We start from the raw sequence: 26699 nt of genomic DNA, 5'->3' as shown, positions 1-26699 counted from the left end.
GGGGGTTGATCCATGCACAGTACTGCCTCATTTTTAAGAGGCATTTCATTGTGAGTATAGTTAGCAGATAGAACTCATGGACTAATTGACAGTCTCCAGACTTAAAACAATCCATTATCTGTTGATGTACATTTGTGACAATGACAAGTTGTATATCCTCTTATCAATGTCCCCAGGTCATACTTCAAGAGCTCAGACTTCTCAAGGAGAAAGTAGACCATCTTGAAGACCAGAAGTCCCAGTATGAGAGGAGACTCAAAGCAACAAAGGTATAATAAACATATGTTAGCCTACCTCCTGTTATGTCTAGACTGTATTAGTAGTGCCCAGATTCCTCAGCTAACTGCAGTTTTCCTAAACTCTGTCCAATCTGCTTTTCTGCCCAGTTAGATGAGTCATACAGACACAAAAGTCATTCACAAAAGCTTATTTTCTTTACAAATCTGCTGACCATTTTCTTTGTAGAACTAGATTTAAATGGTAGCACAGTCCCTTGGTGGTTTCTCTTGGCGGTTAACAATGCCTTGGTTAACACACCCCATTGCCATACCTCGCAGGCTCTCTACCTGGCTCACTCTTTCACTTCCCTGCACTCTCCACCCCTCAATTTCACCTTTTCCTCAACTTCTTCATTGAGGTACTTTTTACTTTCACTCGGGACAGACATGAATCTCCTATTTGTTCATATGCATTTTAACTTTAATCACTGCTAGTCTAACACATTTTTGACTTATCAGGCTATATATGGTCATGTTGGTTGTGGTTGCGTTACTATGAACTTCAGTCTGCCCTATATAAACATATAGCCTGCTCTGGAAAGATGAACCAGACAAATCATGTAAATATCAGCTTGAGTGTGTATTTATAAGCATTTTGCTGTACCTGCTATAACATCTGCTAAACAGTTTACGCCACCAATAAACATTGATTTGACTTAGTCTCCAACAGTTGTATGAGGATTATGTTATGAATGTGTTGACTTAAACTGTCAGTATGTTGTCTTTAAAAAAAATGTATCCCATTTTTTTCCCCCCCAATTTTCGTTGTATCCAATCGCTAGTAATTACTATCTTGTCTCATCGCTACAACTCCCGTACGGGCTCGGGAGAGACGAAGGTCGAAAGCCATGCATCCTCCGAAGCACAACCTAACCAAGCCGCACTGCTTCTTAACCTGTCTAGGATCAGCGTGGCGCTAGCGGCACACCCCCCCCCCCCCCACTGAAAAACCAGTGCCGCGAAATTCAAAAAAAATATTTTTTTTAAATATTTAACTTTCACACATAAAGTCCAATACAGCTAATGAAAGACACAGATCTTGTGAATCCAGTCAACATTTCCGATTTTTAAAATGTTTTACAGGGAAGACACAATATGTAAAGATGTACATCTATTACCTAAAAACACATTAGCATAATCCACCATCTTTTATTTGTCCACCAACACCAGTAGCCATCACCAATTCGGCTAAACTAAGATATTTATAGCCCCTAACCAACAAAAAAACTCATTAGATGACAGTCTGATAACATATTTATGGGATAGGTTTTGTTAGAAAAAAGTGCATATTTCAGGTAGATGGCATAGTTTACAATTGCACCCACCATCACAAATGGACTAGAATAATTACAATGAGCAACGTGTTTACCTAACTACTAATCATCAAACATTTCGTAAAAATACACAGCATACACGAATCGAAAGACACAGATCCTGTGAATACAGACAATATTTCAGATTTTCTAAGTGTCTTACAGCGAAAACACAATAAATCGTTATATTAGCTTAGCACATAGCAATTAGCAGCCCAGCATTGATTCTAGCCAAAGTGAGCGATAAAAGTCAACATCGCCAAAAGATATTAATTTTTTCACTAACCTTCTCAGAATTCTTCCGATGACACTCCTGTAACATCACATTACAACATGCATATACAGTTTGATCGAAAATGTTTATATTTAGCCACCAAAATCATGGTTAGACAATGTGAAATGTAACTCAGCTGGTCAGAATTTGTCCTTGCGCCACTTAGACAGTGATCTACTCTTATACATAAATACTCATAAACGTGACTAAAAAATATAGGGTGGACAGGGATTGATAGACAATTTAATTCTTAATACAATTGCGTTATTACATTTTTTAATTTATCCTTACTTTTCAATACAGTTTGCGCCAAGCGAAGCTACGTCAAAAAACATGGCGTCCTAAGCCACTAAAATGTTTCGACAAACACGATTTATCATAATAAAAATGTCCTACCTTGAGCTGTTCTTCCATCAGTATCTTGGGCAAAGGATCCTTTCTTGGGAGAAATCGTCTTTTGGTGGAAAGCTGTCCTCTTGCCATGTGGAAATGTCAACTACGTTCGGGATGAACTGAAAAGCGTGCCCAACTTTTCACATCGTGTCAAAAATAAATGTCCCAAAATCGCACTAAACGGATATAAATTGCTATAAAACGCTTTAAATTAACTACTTTATGATGTTTGTAACTCCTATAACGAGTGAAAAGATGACCGGAGAAATATAACAGGCTAAACTAACGCTTGGAACAGGAGAGGGTCGGTGTCTTCCACGCGCGTTACGCAGCTCCCAAAGAATGACTAGCTTCAGAGTTTTTTCATTTGTAGGGCCTGTGAACGCGCAATCGAGCCCGTTGGAATCGTCATCACGTAAAGGCATCCAGGGGAAGACGTAAGAAGTGTCCGTATAGTCATAGCAACGACAGTGCCCTTTTAACTGACTTCAGAAAAGTGGCCAACATTTCTCAAGTCTGACTCCATGTCAGGGAAATTGCTGTAGAATGGGCTCTGTTCCACTTAGAGACAAAATTTCAACTCCTATAGAAACTATAGACTGTTTTCTATCCAATAATAATAATAATATGCATATTGTACGATCAAGGATTTTGTGGGAAGCCGTTTAAAAAATTAGCCACATTAGCATAAATAGTCTAAACAGCGCCCCCATCCCCAACAGGCTAAACTAACGCTTGGAACAGGTGCGCGCCGGTGTCCTCTAGGCTCATGACGCAGCTCCCAAAGAATGACTAGCTTCAGGGTTTTTTCATTTGTAGGGCCTGTGAACGCGCAATCGACCCCGTTGGAATCGTCATCACGTAAAGGCATCCAGGGGAAGACGTAAGAAGTGTCCGTATAGTCATAGCAACGACAGTGCCCTTTTAACTGACTTCAGAAGAGTGGCCAACATTTCTCAAATCTGACTCCATGTCAGGGAAATTGCTGTAGAATGGGCTCTGTTCCACTTAGAGACAAAATTTCAACTCCTATAGAAACTATAGACTGTTTTCTATCCAATAATAATAATAATATGCATATTGTACGATCAAGGATTTTGTGGGAAGCCGTTTAAAAAATTAGCCAAATTAGCATAAATAGTCTAAACAGCGCCCCCATCCCCAACAGGTTAACACAGCGCGCCTCCAACCCGGAAGCCAGCCGCACCAATGTGTCGGAGGAAACACCGTGCACCTGGCCCCCTTGGTTAGTGCGCACTACGCCCGGCCCGCCACAGGAGTCGCTGGAGCGCGATGAGACAAGGATATCCCTACCGGCCAAACCCTCCCTAACCCGGACGACGCTAGGCCAATTGTGCGTCGCCCCACGGACCTCCCGGTCGCGGCCGGCTGCGACAGAGCCTGGGCGCGAAACCAGAGACTCTGGTGGCGCAGCTAGCACTAGGCTAGTATGTTGTCTTTCTGAGAGCATAAGTGTGTGTTAGCTTATGCATGCTCCTGATTTCTCCCCCCCCCCCCCCCTCAATCACACAGGCAGAGCTATCAGACCTCCAGCAGCTCCTGCTCAGTAAGAATGCTGAGATAGACAGCCTGCACACACAGCTCCTGGCCAGACCACTGTCCACTGAGACATCAGAGAGAGGTAAGCACCCAAACAAACGCTTCTTCCAAACTGCGTAACTTTAATACAGGGTTTATTCTGTAATGAAGGAGCAATGAGTCCTTTCTTGGTGACTAGTCAACAGGTTTTTGTCAGTCATGGATCAATAACATGCTGCAACAGTGGTAGCAAAAGGTGTGCCTGCATGTGAGTGGTGTCTAACAATGGTTCTCTCTCTCCACATTGCATAATTTCCACTGTTAGAGGATATGTACAGGAGAAGGCTCAACAACAAGCGTAAGCCTTAACACTTTAACAACTTTAACACATTTCTTTCAACCTCACCATCTTATCCCTTCTCTAAATGCACTCCTTTCACACTGTCTTGCATACCCTGTTGTGGGGCTCCAAGAAAATCAAACCCAGGAATGGACCTTGGCTTCCTCTGTCTGGCAACATTTTAATGAGCTCACATTTCTTCAACTGAGTATATTGAATCACTGATCAGAATACAGAATTTCCACTGGGAAGGAACTCTTGATCTGTTAATGTCAGCCAACTGGCGTCCAGTACCATAACCTTGATATGGCATTGTGCTCTTGCTACTAGTGGTATACTGTAGTTGAGTAAGTTTCATTTTCAGAAGATGTCTTTTCCATTGCACATGGCTGCCTGTCAACTTTCTCTGCTTCATTTCTACTTTATTGTATGGACCTCTAGCTCATACTGTTGACTTTCCCTGGCTAGATGAGACCTTTTCCATCTGAGAAAGGTTCTGCGCCATCTATTTTACATATGCCTAAATGAAAGATTGCAAATACATTGTCATATTATGGTACTGCATACATGCTGGCAACTGCAGTATGACTCCTTTCTACAGACCAGGAGCTCCAAAGGTTAAAGACGGGGATGGAGACACTGCTGGTTGCCAATGATGAAAAGGTGAGTAGGCGGCTGTCAAAAGTTACGATAAATGTATGTTTTTCTCTCTTGGTCCAGTAGTGAGATGTAATTTGGCATACATCACGAAATATAACATTGAACAGTGTGATCCCATTGCTTTGAATATAGTTGAGTACCATTGTCTACGTTAAGCGGTGTTGGCATACACAGCACAACCATCATTACTGTTTGGATGGCAGGGGCTGTTGGAAAGCCGATGGTGTATGTATCCGCTCATCAGTAGCACCACCCACAGGCATTAATGGCACAGTAGGGCTTTTGTACTCTTACAGTTGCATGCACGGGTGGAATCTTGGCTCTTGAAACAAATGTGCCTCATGCTCGCTCGCTCTCTCCACAGCCATCCATTTTAGGCAAAGCCACAATTAATGAGTCCTGAATATGCCCAACCTAATTTTGGAGTTTGGTCCATTAAGAGAAACTAGACCAGGGTACTGGCACCACTTCAAAACACACACACGCACTCTGTTACCACTACTCTGATTTCCAGCTGTTCCCATGTCACACTTCTCAACTCTTATGTTAAAAGTGTATGGAGAAAACCATTTACAGTGCCTTGCTAAAGTATTCAGCCCACTTGGATTATTTCACATTTTGTGTTTAAAGTGGGATTAAAATGGATCAAATCAAACTTTATTTGCCACATGCGCCGAAAACAAGTGAGGACTTTACAGTGGAATGCTTACTTACAAGTCCTGAACCAACAGTGCAGATCAAGCAGAAGAAAATATTTACCAAGTAGGCTAAAATAAAAAGTAACACAATAACAATAATGAGGCTATATAGCGGGGGTACCGATTCAGGTACAGGCTAGTTGAGGTAATCTGTACATGTAGGTGGAGGCGAAGTGACTATGCATAGGTAACAAACAGCGAGTAGCATCAGTGTACAAGGGGGGGGGGGGGGGGGGTTCAATGTTAATTGTCCGGTGGCGATTTTTATGAATTGTAAAGCAGTCTAATGGCTTGGGGGTAGAAGCTGTTGAGGAGCCTTTTGGTCCTAGACTTGGCGCTCCGGTACCGCTTGCCGTACGATAGCAGAGAAAACAGTCTTTAACTTAGGAGACTGGAGTCTCTGACAATTTTATGGGCTTTCCTCGGAGACCGCCTATTTTATATAGGTCCTGGATGGCAGGAAGCTGGGCCCCATGTACTGGGCCGTTCGTATTACCATCTATAGCGCCTTACCGAGCAGTTGCTATACCAGGCAGTGATGCAACCAGTCGGGATGCTCTCTGGTGCAGCTGTAGAACCTGTTTAGGATCTGGGGACCCATGCCAAATCTTTTCAGTCTCCTGAAGAGGAATAGGTTTGTCGTGCCCTCTTCACGACTGTCTTGGTATGTTTGGACCATGACAGTTTGTTGGTAATGTGGACACCAAGGAACTTAACTGTCAACCCGCTCCATTACAGCCCTGTTGATATTAATGGAGGCCTGTTCAGCATGCCCTTTCCTGTAGTCCACAATCAGCTCCTTAGTCTTGCTCACATTGAGGGAGCAGTTGATGTCCTGGCACCACACTGCCAGTTCTCTGACCAGCTCCCTATAGGCCATCTTGTTGGTGATCAGGCCTACCACTGTTGTCATCAGCAAACTTAATGATGGTGTTGGAGTCGTGTTTGGCCACAGTCGTGGGTGAACAGGGAATACAGGAGGGGACTAAGTACACACCCCTGTGGGGCCCCAGTGTTAAGGATCAGTGTGGCAGACGTGTTGTTGCCTACTCTTACCACCAGGGGTGACCTGTCAGGAAGTCCAGGATCCAGTTGTAGAGGGAGGTGTTTAGTCCCAGAGTCCTTAGCTTTGTGGACACTATGGTGTTGAACACTGAGCTGTAGTCAATGAACAGCATTCTCACATAGGTGTTCCTTTTGTTCACGGGAGAAAGGACAGTGTGGAGTGCGATTGAGATTGCCCCAACAGATGATGCAAATTGGAGTGGGTCTAGGGTGTCCGGGAGGATGCTGTTGATGTGAGCATGACCAACCTGTCAAAGCATTTCATGGCTACCGATGTGAGTGCCACGGGACTGTAATCATTTAGGCAGGTTACCTTCACTTCCTTGGGCACAGGGACTATGGTGGTCTGCTTGAAATGTATTAGAGACTCAGTCAGGGAGAGGTGGAAAATTGTCAGTGAAGACAGTTGGTGCACGCATGCTTTGAGTACACGTCCTGGTAATCCGTCTGGCCCAGCTGCTATGTGAATATTGACCTGTTTTTAAAGGTTTTGTTTCCATAGGCTACAGAGAGCATTCTCACATACCATCCAGAACAGCTGGTGCTCTTGTGCAGGCTTCAGTGTTGCTTACCTTGACGCGAGCATAAAAGGCATGCAGCTCGTCTGTTAGGCTCATGTCACTGGGCAGCTCGCGTTTGGGTTTCCTTTTTGTAGTCCGTAATAGTTTAAGCGCTGCCACATCTGACGAGCGTCAGAGCCGGTGTAGTAGGATTCAAACTTAAGAGGGTGTTAATGCTTTGCTTGTTTGATGGTTCTCTGAGGGCATAGAGGGATTTCTTATAAGCGTATGGTTTAGTCCTTGAAAGCAGCAGCTCTAGCCTTTAGCTCGATGCGGATGTTGCCTGTAATCCATGGTTTCTGGTTGGGATATGTACGTACAGTCACTGGGGACGACATCATCGATGCACTTATTGATGAAGCCGATGACTAAGGTGGTGTGTTTGTCAATGCCATTGGATGAATCTCGGAACACATTCCAGTCTGTGCTAGCAAAACAGTCCTGTAGTCTAGCATCCGCGTCATCTGACCACTTCAGTATTGAGCGAGTCACTGGTACTTCCTGCTTTTGTTTTTGCTTGTAATCAGAAGGATAGAATTATGGTCAGATTTGCCAAATGGAGGGTGGGGGAGAGCTTTGTATGCATCTCTGTGTGGAGTAAAGGTGGTCAAGGATTTATTTAAATTTTTTGCACGTGACAGTTTGGTAAAACTGATTTTAAGTTTGCCTGCATTAAAGTCCCGGCCACTAGGAGCAAAGTCTATCTAGAGAAAATACGCTAATGTCAAAGTGGATAATTTTTTTTATATATATATATATATATTTTTTACTTAACTAAGACTGTTGCATAAGTATTCAGCCCCTTTTTGTTTAGAGAAGCCTAAATTAGTTCAGGAGTAAAATATGGCCTAACAAATCATATAAATTACCTAACCCTGAAATAATAGGGGTTGACTGGAGTTTTGAATGACTAACTGTCCCCCATACAACATTTTAAGGTCCCACAGTCAAGTGTTGAGTTTTAAGCACAGATTCCACTACAAAGACCACAGAGCTTATCAAAAGCCTCATAAAGTGCAGTGATTGGTAGCTGGGTAACAATAACCAATCTGACATTGAATGTCTCTTTTAGCTTTAATGTCTCTTACCCCAATCTGAGGTCCTGAGTTCTCTGGAGCAGGTTTTCATCAAGGATCTCTCTGTACTTTGCTCCATTCAGATCCCTTAATGTTTTTACTCAAATCTATACACAATATCCCATAATGACAAAGCAAAAAATATGTTTTTAGACATTTTTACAAAAATTAACAGTTATACAGTATTCACACCCTTTGGTATGAGACTCGAAATTGAGCTCAGGTATATCCTGTTTCCATTGATCATCCTTGATGTTTCTTCAACTTGATTGGAGTCCACCTGTGGTAAATTCACTTGATTGGACATGATTTGGCAAGGCACACACCTGTCTATATAACGTTCCACAGTTGTCATGTCAGAGCAAAAAACAAGCAATGAGGTCAACGGAATTGTCTCTAGAGCTCCGAGACAGGATTGTGTCAAGGCACAAATCTGGGGAAGGGTACCAAAACATTTCTGCAGCATTGAAGGTCCCTAAATGGAAGAAGTTTGGAACCACCAAGACTCTTCCTAGAGCTGGCCACCCGACCAAACTGAGCAATTGGGGAAGAAGGGCCTTTGTCAGGGAGGTGACCAAGATCCCGATGATCACTCTGACCGAGCATCACAGTTCCTCTGTGGAGATGGTTGTCCTTCTGGAAGGTTCTCCCATCTCTGCAGCACTCCACCAATCAGGCGGTAGAGTGGCCAGAAGGAGTCGACTTCTTAGTAAAAAGCAAAACCGCCGGCTTGGAGTTACCCAAAAGAGTGCAGACTTGAACCAGATCGAACATCTCTAGAGAGACCTGAAAATAGCTTTGAAGCGACGCTCCCCATCCAACCTGACAGCGCTTGAGAGGATCTACATACAAAGATGTGCCAAGCTTGTAGCGCGAATACCCAAGAACAGTCAATGCTATAATCGCTGTCAAAGGTGCTTTGACAAAGTACTGAGTAAAGGGCCTAAATACTTATGTAAATGTGATTTTTATTTTTTTAACTTGTTTTTGCTTTGTCATTATGGGGTATTGTGTGTGTGTGTGTGTGTGTGTAGATTGAAACAATTTAATCCGTTTAAGGATGAAACGTCACAATGTGAAAGTCAAGGGGTCTGAACTTTTTGAAGGCACTGTATATACAGCAACATATCCCCCATGAGCATTTGTCTCTTCTATATATGTTTTTTCCTTGTATTGCTACTGCGCTATCATCAAAATAATTATCCAAGCAAGAGAAAAAAATATACATTCAGCAGTCCATTAATAAATTGAGGTGTGTGCTGCAAAGTTGACGCTACGAACCCATAGGCTTGGCTCTCTCATCCCTTCCAGGCTTCTGGGAGGGAAGCTGGACAATGAGCCTGTCATAGTGGATGTAAGCAACGTCTCCAAGTGCTCTGGCAGCTTTCATGGCTGGGATAAGTTTTTTTCCTCTTCTGGCGCACAGCTTCAGGATAGTCCATGTGGAGGAAGATATATACAGTTGAAGTTTACAAACACCTTAGGCAAATACATTTAAACTCAGTTTTTCACAATTCCTGACATTTAATCCTAGTAAAAAATCCCTGTTTTAGGTCAGTTAGGATCACCACTTTATTTTATCACTGTGAAATGTCAGAATAATAGTAGAGATTTTATTTCAGCTTCTATTTCTTTCATCACATTTCAAGTGGGTCAGAAGTTTACATACAGTCAATTAGTAATTGGTAGCATTGCCTTTAACATTGCTTAACTTGAGTCAAACATTTCAGGTAGCCTTCCACAAGCTTCCCACTAAGTTGGGTGAATTTTGGCCCATTCCTCCTGACAGAGCTGGTGTAACTGAGTCAGGTTTGTAGGCCTCCTTGCTTGCACATGCTTTTTCAGTTCTGTCCACAAATCTTCTATAGGATTGAGGTCAGGGCTTTGTGATGGTCACTCCAATACCTTGAATTTGTTGTCAGTAACCCTTTTTGCCACAACTTTGGTAATATGCTTGGAGTCATTGTCCATTTAGAAGACCCCATTTGCGACCAAGCTTTAACTGACCTGACTGATGTCTTGATGTTGCTTCAATATATCCACATAATTTTCCATCCTCATGATGCCATCGATTTTGTGAAGTGCACCAGTCCCTCCTGCAGCAAAGCACCCCCACAACATGATGCTGCCACCCCAGTGCTTCAGGGTTGGATCCACCAGAATTTGACAAAACACAACCCAGTTTTCTTGTTTCAACGACTGCTTTTAGAACTCGTTTGTTTTAAAAGATCCTTCACGTGTGATGGACACCACTGTCCTCAACGGTGCTCACACAGGCTTTGGTCTTTGTCATGGTAGCTAGCAACGTAGGCTAGGCTGTTACTCCTCACAGTTTCAAACAAGGCAGGTCACAGGGAAGATTGAACATGACAAACAGCAGGGATCTAGAAAGCCACAAACCCGGGACAATCCTCTGTCCCAGCCTACAATGGCTAACCGCGTGGCGGCCTGCATTCAAGCCCTCAAGAATACCCTGCTTGCTTGATAGGCAGCTAGGTAAATAGATCTTCAGACCCGGCCTTAGTTGGCAGGATCACTGGACAGAGACTAGCAGACCCAGCAACTGATGCTAACTGCGTCGTGAGATCCAAACTAAAATGTTAGCTAGCTACTAAAACTTTCCAATACACTTTCAAAACAACACCACTGAGCTCTCTCTCATTTCGTGTTCAACAGGAAGTGACAATGGTTATTGCAAAATAATGGACAAATATGTCCCAATCCAGTTTTGCAAAGCTCTTAGATTTACCCAAAACTCACAGCTGTAATCAATGCAGAAGGTGTTTCTAACACGTTTCGACTCGGAGCTGAACACTTAAACAACAATGTTTTACTTCTCATTTTTTTTCTTCCACTTTGGCATTTGGTGTTTTGTGTAGATTGACAATTTAAATTAATTTTAATCCCACGTATCACAACATGTGAAGATACTTTTTCAAGGTACTGTATGGATTCATCTCCCTGTTACAGGACCGGCGTATTGAGGAGCTCACACTGCTCTTAGTCCAGTGCAGACAATTCAGAGATGTTGTGACCCCAAGACAAGGTAACAATCTCCCCTACCATACATTGTACTACTCTAGTTATTGATTGTTTAAATGAAAAGCCACCAAAAGGGTAAAACATTCCTTACATTCAAATGTATAATGAACTAGAGAAAGCAGAACATTTTCATTATGACACTCTTTCTCTGATAGCTCCACCCACTATCCTCTCAATATCCAATGAGAGTACTCCATCGAGCAGCAGTGAGGAACGGGAGCATGGAGTGGTGATGAGGACAGTTCCTCCCAGTGTACTCCCTGAGAACAAAAAGACTGAGGTGGGTCAGAGGAAGGGGAATGTTCAGATAGGGGGGAAAAAAATTGTTTTCTCAGCCCCAAGCATACACTGACAATTACTCCAGTTTTCAGTATCAGCACAATATGAAGGTAGAAAGTGTCTTTGGATTTAAACATGTTTTGATCCTACCCAATATGGTTCAGAAGCATCCTTTTCACAAGTCTTCTGACTGTTGAACTAGAGGTTATGGCGCTACCATCATATTCCTTGTTCCCTGTCCTCATCCCCGTCTCTCCTCTGGTCCAGATGTCCTTCAGCAGTTCATCCCCCCAGCTCGTGTCCCTACTGCCAGCCCAGAAGGAAAGAGAACTCTGGTGAGACTCTGGGAATGGAACACCTTTTATGGGACTTCTTTAAGAGATCTATGGGGCTGCACTAAACAATATAAATCATTGTGAATTGAATAATCAGATGATAATGCATTTTTATCAGGACACATCCCCGACTTTTATCAAGCAGTATGGACAACCTACAGAATGGATCTTCATCGAAGGTAGTGGGGACATTTTCACTTGACACCATTTACTGACCAGAGTGAGAGAATCTGTCTAGAAAGGGCATTACACTTTTCTCCCCAATCTGTATCACAGCACTAACTCCTTGTCATCTAATGACTGTTTTTCACCTTTCCTACCTCTAGCATGTAGTGGTGATTCCTGTAGAGGCTGAAGTGTCTACTGAGGTATTATTACTGTGAACAAAACTCTTCACTTTCATATCTAACCATTACTGTTTTTTGTGTTTGGGTCACACTTCTGACCACATGATTGTTTTGTGTCTTGTCAATCAATTTTATAGAAAATAGATGAATTAATCAAAAGTAAAATAAAACATTTTCTATTGGTCTAATTGTTTAATTTGTCTGTTTGTTCTCCAGAATGGGCCTGTAGATAACCGGTGCCAGACCCTGCCGGTGAAGGCCTCCTTCCCAGAGCATAATGGAGAGTGCAGTGAGACACAGAGCCAGAGGTCTCCAGAGGGGAGTGAGGATGGAGACTCAAGTAAGCCTAAAGAAGCATTAATTCACCCCCCCACCACACACACACACTGTCTGTTAGTGCTTCAGACACCTTCACCTCAGAATATACTGTAGGTTTCACTATCTTATGTTGCATGGTGGACAGACCTGCTCCGAGAAACCATATGTGCTTAGTTCTGGCCCCTTCTACACCACAGAGCACAAAGCCCCAGATAGCTGATCAGACCAAGACCTGGTCCTCCCTTTGAGACAGGACTCTGATCAGTGGATAGTGTCACTTTGATCAAAGCTAATAGCAGCGAGGCCCCAACCGGAGCAAAGGTTTTCAGGGATATTCCTGACTGCCTGACATACCATGTTCAGAACCCCACCCTCTTTCTGGTTGACCACACTGAACCCAACCCCATCCTCTCTCTCACAGACCACGCTTACCCCAATTCCACCTTCTCTTTCTAAATGACCAAGGTCCACACAACCCCACCCTCTCTCACGGACCACACTCACCTCAACTCCACCCTGGGCTTTGGAGTGGCAGGAATCAAGTCCATGAGTACATGATCCTCCCACAAAATGTATCTATATTGGCCTCCCAGCTGCAACTAGTTGGTTGCAGTGGTGGGATTTTGTGCTGTGCACATAAACAGGCACAGGCCCAGCAGCTGGAACCCCTTTCTATGTGCTCTCACTCCTTTTGGGTGCTCGGTTAGAGCCAAAGGCCTCCAATACAAACATGAGAAAGCAAAGCTCTACCAATCCCCTAGCGCCTATCAGTGAGTCTTACTGGTGCTCGACACATCGAAAAATACATTACAGACAAAATACTTTACAATTGACATACACATCATGTTAATGCTTTTCAATGCGTGCATGTGCATCTATCAGTTACATACATGTCTGTACGTGCACAAGTAGGTCACATGGGGGAGAGAAGTTGTGCCGTGAGATGTTGTTTATAAAAATATATTTAACCAGGTTTGCTGTTCACTTGTGCTCATAAGATGGAAGGGAGTAATGCATTCATGGCTCATGGTATAATGCTGTACATTTCCTTTAATTTGTTCTGGGACTGGGAAAATGTCTGTTGGGGTGAATGTGTGCTCTGTGTAAGATGACAGCATATAACTTGGCATTTCCAATACATTCATGTTTCTTATATTTCAGGGATATGTGTCCATGGCACTAGCTATGAGTTAATTAACATGTTCGTGCTAGTTCTCTTCACAGGCTATTGGCAATAAACATAATTCTGTCATTAAGATTCAAGTCTTTTTGAAGGTTCTCCGCCTGTATGAAACTTTTTTCACCAAGATAACATCAGCTATTTGTTTTGCTCTCCTTGAAAGAAATTAATTTTTTGAACCAGTTGATTGCTTTTATTCTTGCATTGCACATTTTCACATTTAACCAGAACCTTCGCCCAGATATAAACTTCAGATTTTAAATGTTTCAATGATAGATACACAACTAGAAAATAAAGATCATTTTTGTTGATCTTTCCCCCTTCTTACAGGAAAGACGGAGAAAATGGACGACACCTCATCCTCTGACCTTTCACCCCAGTCTTCAGGGGCGGAGTCGGGTCAACGAACTATTGGCTCACCAGAACACTTGAGGAACAATAACAGTATCAGAAAGCTCTGGGGAAAGTGAGTGGTATATATATTTTTAAATTAAAATACATACAGTAAATTGAGCATATACCTCACCTAAAATGGCAAGCTTAGGGGTGTGAATGACGCCCAAGTCTTGAATATTATGTACAGTATGTCTATGAAATCAAATACGGTCCTCTCCTCCAGGATCAGGCGGACCCAGTCAGGGGGTCTGCAGGGGGAGGACCTGGAACCAAACCAGTTTAGGAGAGGGGGGCTGCGTGCCACAGCAGGGCCAAGGCTGACCCGGACCCCTGAGTCTGGGAGCACTGTTCGGTAAGACTGGATTTGGGGGATAACTCCTTGACACCACCCAATTCCCCAACAGATTATGGCATGAATTAACAATGTAGTAACATTTCTACTAACCTTAACCCCTACCCTAACACTTATTCTACACCTAACCGTAACCTTAGCAAAGAGTTGCTTATCAACAGATGGCTTGTTGATAGTATGACCATCTATACAAATAAAGTGTGCCCAATATGGGACCAACCGCCTCTATTTGGTCTTATGTAGAACAATTTGAAATGGTGTTTTTTACATTAAATAAAAATAGCATAACTGGTGCCTTTTAACACCAATAAACTCATGCATTTAATATATATAAGTCTAGAAAACCAGGGAATTAAAAGCAACTTTCTAAACAATGATTTTGCTTAGTTTCTAGCTTGTTAGGTGTAAACAGAGTGAAATGGTTACTTGCATAGTGGATGGAGTCTTGTTTAGACTTGTACCTAGCTAATCAATGAACCATAATCCCAACTCTTAACATTGCTATCCTGCATGAATCTACAGGTAGCGAAAGCTAACAAATTAGCTAAGTTCAATTTTAGCTAGTCTATAACTAGCAATGTAAATAGCTCTGAAAATTGAAAACATTACTACACAGATTATACACACAATGTTAGCTAGCCAGCCAGCTAATATTAGCTAGCTAACAGTACACTTTAACGTGCAATGAAAACGACGTTCTAACAAAATTAGAAAAGTATAATATCTTAATGTAGCTTGCTAGACTCTCTTACCCGTATACATGGATGAATGCTTCTCCCTTTTTGTCACAAATGCCATGGTTGCCCTTAGTTTGAAAATGTAATCTAGACGCGTGTTTTTATTCAACAGACTTCCGTGTTTTCTTTTTGACTCCCTCTGCATTTGCAATCAAACGCCTTCCCCTTAGCTATCATACTCTGCTTCCACCAGGCATTCCACTGATTTCAAAACTCGTTCCTCCAGAAAGTGGAGAGCCTTAGCAACACTTATGCAGTTTTTTGTGATATCTTTCAAAAAAGCCACTTTAGAAAGGATTACCTACACATATTTAGCAGCTTACGTAATAGACAGAAGAGTGCAACATGGCAGAACAATCTGAAATCATCTCAGCATGTCCAGCCCAACCATTCTCTCAGCCAATCATGGCTAGTGGCAGGTAGCCTGGCGGGTAGGAGCGTTGGGCCAGTAACCATAAGGTTGCTGGATTGAATCCCGAGCTGACAAGGTAATTCCGAAGCGCCGAAGACGTGGATGTCGATTTTTAATGCAACCCTCGGCACCTCTCTGATTCAAAGAGTTGGTTATATGTGGAAGAGACATTTCAGTTGAGTGCATTCCGTTGTAAACCTGACTAGTTATCCCCTTTTACTGTCTTTTTCCATGGTTAAACCAACTAGGCTCGAAATGTAAAAAAAATATTTTTTATTTACAGACGGCATACAAGTTTGTTTTTAAGGCACATAAAAGTTCACATGTTCTAGAAGGCATTTCTGCCAAAAAAATGCTTTTTGATGAGAAAATATATACATTAGATTCAAATGCCTCTCCTGTGAAGTAGTGACGTGCGAGATACGCCTAGTTTCCTGAAATGAGTCATATGTTTGCTACTGCACCCGTTTCAATATAGGGCATACTGTTCACATCGTATAGATGTTGAATAGGCCATATGCAATATATGTAGACAGAACCCTGTTTTGCTTCAGTGCTCTCTCTCTCTCAAGCATTCTTAATCTAACTTCTCTCATTCTGTCTATCAGGGATATGAACACTCCATTCAGCCAGTGGACCAGAGAGCAGGTGTGTGGTTGGCTGGAGGACTATGGTCTGGGCCAGTACGTCAACCTGACTCGGCAGTGGGTCGACAACGGACAGACGCTCCTGTCCGCAAGGCCACAGGACTTTGAGAAGGTCATTGAGGGAGAGAGTTGCTACTCTGATGAACTTAAAAACATACAAAATGGTTGCTTGTATGGTGTCTATATTAGGACAGACTCAGGGTCACAATTAGGTTCAGTCACTCAGAACTTTTCAGTCTCAGCAGGATTCGATATGGACACTGTGTCATAATACTCTCTGGAGAACATGTAACACTGCAGGAATCAGGTTCATGTTGTTCTGAACTTATAAACATAGTCATTGATTGGTTTTGGGAAACCACAGTAAAACCTTGCATGTTTGGGAACTTAATTTTAATGTAAATGTTTCTGTGTCCACAGGAAATGGGTATCAAACACCCGCTACACAGGAAGAAACTACAGCTGGCTCTAAGGGGGTTCAGTACTAAAGCCCTGGAAAAGTCCTCTGAACTGGACCACATCTGGGTTACACGTACGTCTACGACTTAAACTGTTCTATCAAAATCTACTATATTCAGACATTGCCAGAAGTGTGGTATTTGAGGTGCACAATGAGTCAACTGCATTGTCTGTAGGATATTTTGATGGAAAATGTTCCTTGTTAAAATGGTTAGCTCTGATTGGTCACATGCAGGATGGTTGGATGACATAGGCCTTCCTCAGTACAAGGACCAGTTCCACGAGGGGCGAGTGGATGGCAGGATGCTCCAGTATCTCACCGTGGTAAAGCTAAACAATGAGATGTCTTTTTAAGTGAATCGTACAATAAATGTTGAGTGTAAATGCTCACATTTGATATCACCATTTAATATAAAAAGGTTTCCATACATTGAATACGCCCTAGCTTTCCTACTGAGCTACAGTATCTAAACTGTTTCCCAGAATGACCTGCTTTACCTGAAGGTGACCAGTCAGCTTCATCACCTCAGTATAAAGTGTGCTATCCACGTCCTCCACGTCAACAAGTTCAACCCCCACTGCCTCCGACGAAGGCCTGGAGAAGAGGTGAGCGGGTAGGGACCCTAAGGTGGGGGGAGGAGGGAAATTAGTGACTAAGGAGAAAAGTTGGAATGATGGATGAGAAATTAGTTAAGATTTGTTTAACGAGGAACTCTCATTTTGCTCTCTCCCTGGGCAGAGGAACCCCTCTCCCTCAGAGGTGATCCAATGGTCCAACCATCGTGTGATGGAGTGGCTTCGGGCGGTGGACCTGGCTGAGTACGCACCCAACCTACGGGGCAGTGGGGTCCATGGAGGTCTCATTGTGAGTGGACTGCACCTCAGAACATGCATGCGTCCCAATTCCCCAAACATTTCTGAAGTGTGCAGCTGCACACCCCCTGTCATCTGCAGGAACACACTTTGGAAGAAGACAGGAGAATTGGGATGCAGCACTTAAAGATGGTTGTGTTCCTACCTGAGTGAGCTCCAGCCCTCTCTTCTACCCCTGTACTTTAGATTCTGGAGCTGCGGTTCAGCTCTGAGACCTTGGCCATGCTGCTGAACATCCCCCCTCAGAAGACCCTGCTCCGCCGCCACCTGGCCACCGCCTTCACTGCCCTGGTGGGGACACAGGCCACTCTGGAGAAACGGGAGTATGCCAACGCCACCGGCCATGCACCCCTCACTACCGCCGCCAAAGTCCGGGTACGACTGCTGTATGTCCATGGAAGAGGGCCTGTGATTACCCTATAATGTGCTGTGAATACTGTGTACATGTAATGACATCTGCCTAATGTTCTTGTATTGCGTTTTAGAAATAATCCACAGTAGTTATTGTTCAATGTACATACTGTGTATAGAGAACCCTAGCTTAAGGCCTTGTCTTCCTGTATTATTTCAGCCCAAGAAGCTTGGTTTCACCCACTTCAGTCACCTGAGGAAGAGGAGGCCGGATGACTTGGCGGACTACATCTGCCCGATAGACAGTGGGGGCCTTTCAGCCATGAATGGGGTTTCCCACCGGCTGTACACAGGGGTCCGAGGCCTTAGCCCCATCCTGGACAGAGAGCCAGAGAGTCGGGAGCAGGTGGGGCCCAAAAGCTGACACTGACGCTCCCCTCAGCCAATGACTGCCAATCTTATGACTTTTAACCCTGCCCCACATGCCTATGTGAACACGCCCCCGCTCTCCCTGAATCAAGGTGCTGATTTTGTGATTCGGGGGAAATTCTAACATATTGATTTTATCACCAAATGGTTATTTGCTGGACAAGCTACAGTGTGTGAGCATATAATGATGTGGATGTACTAATTGGGTATTAGCTGGACATCCTGTATGATAATTAGCTGGATTTACTTATTTACTGGATATGCTTATCAAGTAATTGACCTGGATATGTTGAAATCATGACTGACCGGCTAAATGAGGATTCATAATGTTACGGTTGTATAATGGTTCCCTTTGAAAGCCGCTCTCTGCATTCCTCGAAAAATGAGATGGATTCAACTTTCCTATCTTCTGCCATTGCTTCAGAACATGACCTCTATGTGTTACTGACCGTTGTAGCCTTCCTCCTGACCTTGCTGGATTTACTGTATCTTAGCGATCAACAGCCTTTCTTGAGTTATGGTACAATGTACAAAAATGAATACAAACTATATAAGCTTGTTTGATTTATTTTGTGTTTTATTTAATAACTGGTAAATTCACAAAATAAAATGATCATTCATGTTTGCACACAATACAACTCGGTTAGCCTCTAATTATATATTGAAAATAAAAATAATTTGTAGGCGCTTGCTTTTTGTATGCTGCATGTTGGATAGTTCATTTTAATTGTACTCCTAAATGCATTATTTATAGTGGTGGAAGATGATAGGGGTACTGGCCAAACTAAACAATGTTGACTCTTTGAAGCAAAGTGCTCTTGCTGACTCCTAACACACATCATGGATTATAAACAATAATAATGCTACAGCGGCTTCAAATAATTATTCCATCAATGCACACCTGAATTTACAACATTGTTACACGTATACTATCATGTGACTGCTAAGCCATGAATGCTGAAGTTTTCAGATTGCTGATTAATGTTCCATCAGGCAACCACTGAGGACAGTTCTGTCTCCAGCTCAGACTGAGGACAACCTGGTGAGTTTCAGCATTGTTTTTCAGAGAACTGAAGATATGTTATTTATCATACAGTTTGTCCTTTTCCCTCATGGTGTTTGTGACGCTATGGCTCAAGTTAAAATACTACAGTAGGTGGAGTATAATTCATTATGTTGGACTACTGTTACATACCATGCTGCTCTCCATATTGTTGCAACATTATGGTGTTCATTGTATCCTCAGGTCCATCATTAAAGTCATGCTTTAACATCTGTATAGTCTACATATGTGTTATTCCAGTGTAAAGAGACAACGCAGTGACCAGATTCTGCTTTGGAACTTGTGAGAAGCAAAAACCAAACCAGCAGAAAGCACTCTGTGTATTCACCCTCGTGAAGATCAGAAGTGGAGGATGGCTCTCTGAACTATATTTTTAGGTCAAAACCCCACACCATTTCTTCAGCGACGATACAGGGAAATCAGTGGCTGTAAAAAAAATATATATACAGTGTATCAATGCAACTTCTTTGATCAAAAATGTTATTCCGTTAATGATGAAATTGAGTGACTTATGTCAACAACAAAAAAATGAATACAAAAAGGCAGACGTAACCAACAGTCGGATTGGAAGAACAAAACATGAATGACCATTTCAGACACTATAGTACCAACATCTTGAAAAGTACAAACAGGATGACAGTATGTTATCTTTATTGGGAAAGAAGTGCAAAAAAGAAATAGAAAAACATTCAACAGCGCAATCTACATTAGGACTTTTCTTGCATTTCATAATTAGCAGTTGGAGGAATGTCACATGATTTTACCGAACTTCATACAATCAATTCACTCCTCTACTTGTCCACAACTGATTTTGTAGACATGGCAGCAAAAGTTATTCTTCGTCTGTTCAATGTGAACAATTATATCCCTGTCAAAGAACTGTCTGAAACAAGAAGAGGAGAAAAAAAATGACGTCCTGTGATTTGTTTGACTGGTCTAGCGCTGCCCTCTACTGGTTTAAAAAGGCAAGGACATGTCTCAGGATTGGAATCCGTTTTTAGTAGAGTTTTTAATAAGGAAAGAGGAATAACCCCGTTAGACAAGTATTTTACATGAAAGGTTCAGTGTAAATGTTTCCACCTTTTAATTTTCTTTACAATACATATAATACACATTGTGTATTTCAAGTGTTTGACATCGTTTCCTGGTTAGTATCTACATAACTCAAAGACCTATGTAGTTCTGTGTAGATGCGTAGTGCCATGCGTTCTATTTGCTGTCTAGTTTACTAGTGCGGCACCAATCGTCAACATAATTCGTTACCACTTCTGTGTAAGTGGATATGGAGAGAAAGACCTAGAATGCATGTTGTAGAGTAATTACTGTGTCTATGGTATAATTTTCTTCTTTCTCCTCTCTCTCTTGCAGCAGTTTACATCAGTTTCATTGACCATCAAGGATGTATTAAAGCATCTCAAAATAAAATGCCTCACATTTCCAGTATACATTAACCAGAATATTGTTGAAGGTACAAAGCCAGACACGGGTTATATGACAATACATGTGTATAGCCTGTATCCTGGCTACATTACCAACCTAACTGATCATAATACCATTGTCAGCTAACTATCCCCACCTTCTTATGGGTTCATTCAACCCCCACCTCTTCCCTCAACCTCTCACCCAGGTTATCTGGGGAAATAACGGTTAATAATGAATAGCATATCAACTATCTGTGCTGCATCCAAAGAGATAGCTAGAGGACTCATCTTTGTATCTGTGCCATAATAGCATCTGTGACAGCATAGGCAGTGACATTGAAGCAATCTCCATTCTGAAGTAGTCAATTTTCTTCTTTATGATTGGCTGATCCCTCCTGATGACCCGGTTGGGCTTGACTCCAACAGGGTTTGAAGGAAGGATCAGCCAATGAAGTTGGAAGTCCCACCCAGTTGACTATGTCAGAGAGCAAGAGGTGAAGCAACAGGGAAAACTGGGCCAAAAATCTGTTCTCCAGGTGGTGGCGGTTTTTCATTTTTTCCCGCTCACCAAGCAAGGCGTTTTTGTTTGTAGGTCATTTGCGATGTGTGGCTTACCTGATCGAATAGAAGCTTCACAATACTTAGGTTGTATGAGTGTAGTGATATAAGTAGGACACGTGACATCCTGGCAACTTTAAGAAAAAAACACTTTGGCCGAGATTCAAGTCATTATTCGACGTCCATCCATGTCTGCAGATGTCGGGAGATGACGGAAACCGGCCACTAGGGGCAACAGTGAGCGCTGTTACCTTCAAGTACGTTTCAGTTTTGCTGAGTGTTGTGGATGGGTGTAAGCATCTGCCACTGATTTCAAAAGATGCATGTTCAAATCCAGCAATAGAAAGTTGTTTTTGAGATTTTTTTTGTTTTAAGCCTATCCCAAACATTAACCCTTACCTTAACCATTTGGCGTTAATGCCTGAACTTAAAAATCATTAAACTAAATAATGATTTCTGTCATCCTGAGGTGTAGGTTACATCTCACTTTCCAGAGTGCAAACTTGTGAACAAAGGATTTCTGTTAATGTAACTCTGTGCAGCCAATGACAATGTCTGCTTTTGGTATAATGCTGGGAGCCACTTGTGGATTTTATAGCTCTAACGCAGTTCCACCTCTGACACGTCAAAACAACCCCTATGTGCAGGGGTGCAACTTTGGTTTTAAAAGCGGGGGGGACGTTTATCATTTAAACATTTTTTATTATCCAGTCGGATAAACACTCCAAACAGCCTACCCGACGCTCGGAGGCGTCTGCATGGTCCTGAAGCACCCCGTCTGCATGGTCCTGAAGCACACCGTCTGCATGGTCCTGAAGCATACCGTCTGCATGGTCCTGAAGCACACCGTCTGCATGGTCCTGAAGCACACCGTCTGCATGGTCCTGAAGCACACCGTCTGCATGGTCCTGAAGCACACCGTCTGCATGGTCCTGAAGCACACCGTCTGCATGGTCCTACAGCACACCGTTGCCTCATTTTGTATCACATTCCAATGATAAAATAGGTTGGGACAAAAATGCAATTTCAGGATGTGGGGGGGGACATTTAGTGCGGCCACTTTAGAATCTGGTCAATATAATGGATAATCTGTGACTACATTAAAATGGTGGAAGCCCTCAATGGCGCTATGCATGCCTTTTGACCACTGGAGGCATCTATCATTCTCTATGGCTGCAACATTTTGTCAACGTCTCTAGCCCCGTTCATACCTGGTGCTAACATGCATTATTTATCCCGATTGTGCCCACATTTGTAGACCGGTGTAGACCACATGGAGGTTGTCAGGCATGCATTGTGTCTGCATATCTCTGAAGTGTAGACGGAACTGGACAGTCAAACCATTAAAATAATCATTAGCCCGCCCTCTAAAAATCTGATCACAATGTGGACACAGTGGATGGATAAGAGACACATTTTCATGCCAAGTGTACAAGTGACAAACCTTGATCAGATAGTGATTGGTTCATCTTGATCGGATGACCATAACCACATGTTAGTGCAAAGGATTCTGTTTCAGTGGTTGTCCTAATGTCCGGTAGTTTGCCAGCCGAGGACAGTGGTCATGTCCCCTCTGGAGCCATCTCCTCCTAAAGCCACCTCCCATCTAGAGCCCTCTGCTCCTGCAGTCTACAGCCACCTCCCATCTAGCGCCCTCTGCTCCTGCAGTCTACAGCCACCTCCCCTTTGGAGCCCTCTCCTCCTGCAGTCATCTCCCTTCTGGAGACCTCTCCTCCTGCAGTCTACAGCCACCTCCCCTCTGTAGCACTTTCCAACTGCAGTCTACAGAAACCTCCCCTTTGGAGACCGCTCTTCCTGCAGTCACCACCCCTCTGGAGCCCTCTCCTCCTGAAGCACCTCCCCTCTGGAGCCCTCTCCTCCTGCAGTCCACTCCCTTCTGGAGACCTCTCCTCCTGCAGTCATCTCCCCCCTTGAGCTCTCTCCTCCTGAAGCCACCTCCCCTCTGGAGCTCCCCCCACCTACAGTCACCTCCCCTCTGGAGCCTTCCCCAACAGTCACCTCCCCTCTGGAGCTCTCCCTCCTGAAGTCACCTCCCATCTGGAGCCTTCTCCAACAGTCACCTCCCCTCTGGAGCCGTCACCAACAGTCACCTCCCATCTGGAGCCTTCTCCTCCTACAGTCATCTCCCATCTGGGGCCTTCTCCTCCTACAGTCATCTCCCATCTGGAGCCCTCTCCTCCTGCAGTGACCTCCCTTCTGGAGCCTTCCCCAACAGTCACCTCCCCTCTGGAGCTCTCCCTCCTGAAGTCACCTCCCATCTGGGGCCTTCTCCAACAGTCACCTCCCCTCTGGAGCCGTCACCAACAGTCACCTCCCATCTGGGGCCTTCTCCTCCTGCAGCCACCTCCCCTCTGGAGCCCTCTCCTTTAGCAGTCACCTCTTGAGCCCTGTCCTGCAATCACCAGCCCTCTGGAGCCCTCTACTCCTGCAGAACAGCCTCAACTAGACCAAACACAATAATTAATGAATCTTTTACCTCTGCATATCATTAGTTCCCTAACGAAGGACATCCAGATCAATGATTGGAAATGACAAGATCATAAATAAATTAGTCCCACCGATAGTGTGCCACACCAATCAATGGCCCATGTTAAATGCTTATTAGAGGAAGAGAGGAGGAGGGAAAGGAGTGGGTGTGGAGGATGGGATGGGTTGGAGGGGACAGGGATGTGGCTGAGGTTGGAGGGGAGATGGGGTATATATAAAGATATTGTTCTGTGGGTTAAACTGTAGGAGGTTGTCTGTATGTGACTGGCCTTATACATGTGGTAGTTTCAGAAAAGTTTGGCAACGGCGGTAATGTAAATATCATGTTGGACTGTGAAGATTGGGCGGATGTTCCACACCAGCAGGTGTCAGTGTTGTCTGTAGAATACAGTAGGTTGCCGTGACAAAGCCTAATAACACCACTTATAACAATGAGTTATGTAGTGGATTGCTATTTTTCTACAATTATGGAATGTGCTGTCAGGCCATTATAATCTCTCAAATGCCATTCACAACTAAGAGAAATGAGTAACATCAAATAATTTTGACTGAAAGTGCCCAATGTCATCTAACAAAGGTTGGACCTTGCTGGAAGTAAACACTTCATAGTCGATTTACAGAATGATAATGAGAACTCTTGTCTTTCAATGTTCCTTTCCCCACGTACTTTGTAATGGTAGTTCCCAGCCCTGCTGGTGTTAGTCAGGGCATCAGCGGGGTCATGGTAATACTACCTCTGTTATAACCCCTCATCTCAATGTAATACATTTGTCAGGACATACGTGATGACAACACCCCCCAAATGTCTCTCTGACGGGCAGGAGGTGAACGGGGGTGGTATGCCAACACAGAGGACATGATTGGATGTCACGGCACCGGTCAAGCACGAAGGCTCATCTTGCGTGGTCCGATGGACACTTATTTAACAGGACGTCACAGTCAGGATGGCCATTGGCCGGAAGACAGATGCCCTAATGGGATCAGACACAGCTTTTCAACTCAACCGCCCAAATATGGTGGGGACAAAAGAGCATTCTGTGTGGAAACAACCTTAAAGCTTGGGGGTATGTCTTTGAACTGCCCTGTAAGTGTTAGCAGTAAGTAGAAAGACCTTTCCTCTCCTCCTTTTTGTCCTGTTTCCCTCCTGTAATGTTCGTGTGTCTGTGCGTGTGTGTGTGCGCGTGTAGAGGGAAGGCCTTGTTTATAATGGTGCGTCTTAGCTAATTTCGGTAATGTGATCCAGCTCCCATTGGCTGACAGTTTAATGACTATTATTTGTGTCACCCTCCCTCATAAAGCATTGGCTGTAAATGGCGGTGTGCAGGAAACTAGGGTATGAATGACAGCACGCCTTGCTATATGATATCTATTGTTTTAATTAAGTGAAAGTGATTGTGACATTTATTGGATTCCAAGTTACTTGTTAATGGCAGTCGGGAAAAAAGTCTGAGTAAATTATCATTGCTTATATTACATAAATAATTTGTAAACCCTTTGCTAATGATTACACATTATTCTCCCACTGTGCCTGTCCATTCACTTGAAATATATCACATATAAAAACATTGGATCGGTAATGCATTGAAAAAATGACCATCTTGACATAGTCCTATTGCGCTTGTAAGTGTGCCTGCTTGCTTTTTTGTGTGTTGTTAGTGTTTTACAATTGTTACAGATTTTTTTTAATCAAACCTGTGTCCTTTCTGTAAAGAGCAAACTTGCATTCTCTATCAAGAGTTAGTGTTAGAGGTCCCAGTAACAACCAAATCCCAAAGCACCTCCTTCATCACCCTGTCGGTGTGTCTGTCTGTTTGATCCTTGAGCTCCCTCAGATGTCTGGAGCGGAGCGTGATCATGTTGTTGTATGATGTCACTGGTCATTCTCGTCAACAGGCTTGCCACCAGCTTGCCAGTTTGGGGAACATATTCCTTGGCAGGGTGGCACGTTCGTCACACACTGGTCGCTGGGCGAGCCAAGGTCGGATCTGTCTCCCGCACACCAGTGTTTTCTGACAGGCCTGCCACAACGATGATTGCGTAATGCGGACGCGGCCAAGCGGCCTGCGAGCCAAGCCTGACATGCCGTCAAAAGGAGCAGCCAGACGTCCGCGTAAGCCTCCTTTTGCCTTGTCAAACCTCACAGCCTATCTTGTCCTATACGGCTTTGCTGTGTCAAGACCTCTGTGTTTCCATCCATCCAACCTGCCTGTCTGTCTGTCTGTCGCAACCTTCACTGTATCAAATGGAGCAATCCTATCTGTGTGTCTCTTGGTTTTATATTTTGTGTTTCTCTAGCATTAAAGCTGCAATATGTACCTTTTTGGGCGACCTGACCAAATGCACATAGGAATGTGTGTTATAGACCTGTCATTATCACTGAAAGCAAGTCTAAGAAGTGATAGAACAGATCTATGTTGCTATTTCTATCCTGCCCGTGCTTAAGTTTTGTTTTTGCATCTTTTACTTTCAGTTTTGTTCACCAGCTTCAAACAGCTGAAAATGCATTATTTTTGTTTATGGGAAAGATACTTCAAAGCGGTTTAGATGGTACAATGATTCTCTACACTATAATATTTTGTGACATAACCTGAAATTAGGCAACATATAAAATTTTCAAAAATATTTTTTTATTTCACCTTATTTAAACCGGTTAGGCCAGTTGAAAACAAGTTCTCATTTACAACTGCAACATGGCCAAGATAAAGCAAAGCAGTGCGACACAAACAACACAGAGTTACACATGGAATAAACAAACGTATAGTCAATAACACAATTGAAAAAGTCTAGATACAGTGT

At 43.3% G+C, this 26699-nt stretch overlaps 1 protein-coding gene across 7 annotated transcripts in view; it reads left to right on the top strand.

Moving 5' to 3' along the window:
* LOC129854356 (liprin-beta-2-like) overlaps positions 1-18912 on the top strand; it is a 35185-nt gene extending 16273 nt beyond the window's left edge. For 5 of the 7 annotated variants that reach the window (XM_055921299.1, XM_055921301.1, XM_055921302.1 and 2 more), the window contains 19 exons: positions 177-269; positions 3792-3900; positions 4123-4155; positions 4739-4800; positions 11167-11242; positions 11394-11518; positions 11785-11852; positions 11971-12031; positions 12179-12220; positions 12416-12539; positions 14028-14163; positions 14317-14445; positions 16203-16353; positions 16662-16773; positions 16936-17024; positions 17184-17306; positions 17440-17565; positions 17760-17948; positions 18145-18912. In XM_055921299.1, coding sequence (XP_055777274.1) covers positions 177-269; positions 3792-3900; positions 4123-4155; positions 4739-4800; positions 11167-11242; positions 11394-11518; positions 11785-11852; positions 11971-12031; positions 12179-12220; positions 12416-12539; positions 14028-14163; positions 14317-14445; positions 16203-16353; positions 16662-16773; positions 16936-17024; positions 17184-17306; positions 17440-17565; positions 17760-17948; positions 18145-18348 — 2052 coding nt within the window. In that variant the 3' untranslated portion in view covers positions 18349-18912. The remainder of the gene's footprint in view (positions 1-176; positions 270-3791; positions 3901-4122; positions 4156-4738; positions 4801-11166; positions 11243-11393; positions 11519-11784; positions 11853-11970; positions 12032-12178; positions 12221-12415; positions 12540-14027; positions 14164-14316; positions 14446-16202; positions 16354-16661; positions 16774-16935; positions 17025-17183; positions 17307-17439; positions 17566-17759; positions 17949-18144) is intronic. The other 2 variants (XM_055921300.1, XM_055921303.1) reach the window with 1 other exon arrangement.
* Positions 18913-26699: the final 7787 nt, after the last annotated feature.

Source organism: Salvelinus fontinalis, chromosome 4 (genome assembly GCF_029448725.1).
Source record: "Salvelinus fontinalis isolate EN_2023a chromosome 4, ASM2944872v1, whole genome shotgun sequence".
Classification (NCBI taxonomy): domain Eukaryota; kingdom Metazoa; phylum Chordata; class Actinopteri; order Salmoniformes; family Salmonidae; genus Salvelinus; species Salvelinus fontinalis.
Note: the sequence above shows the minus strand (reverse complement) of the source record. Positions and strands in the feature narration are given on the sequence as shown.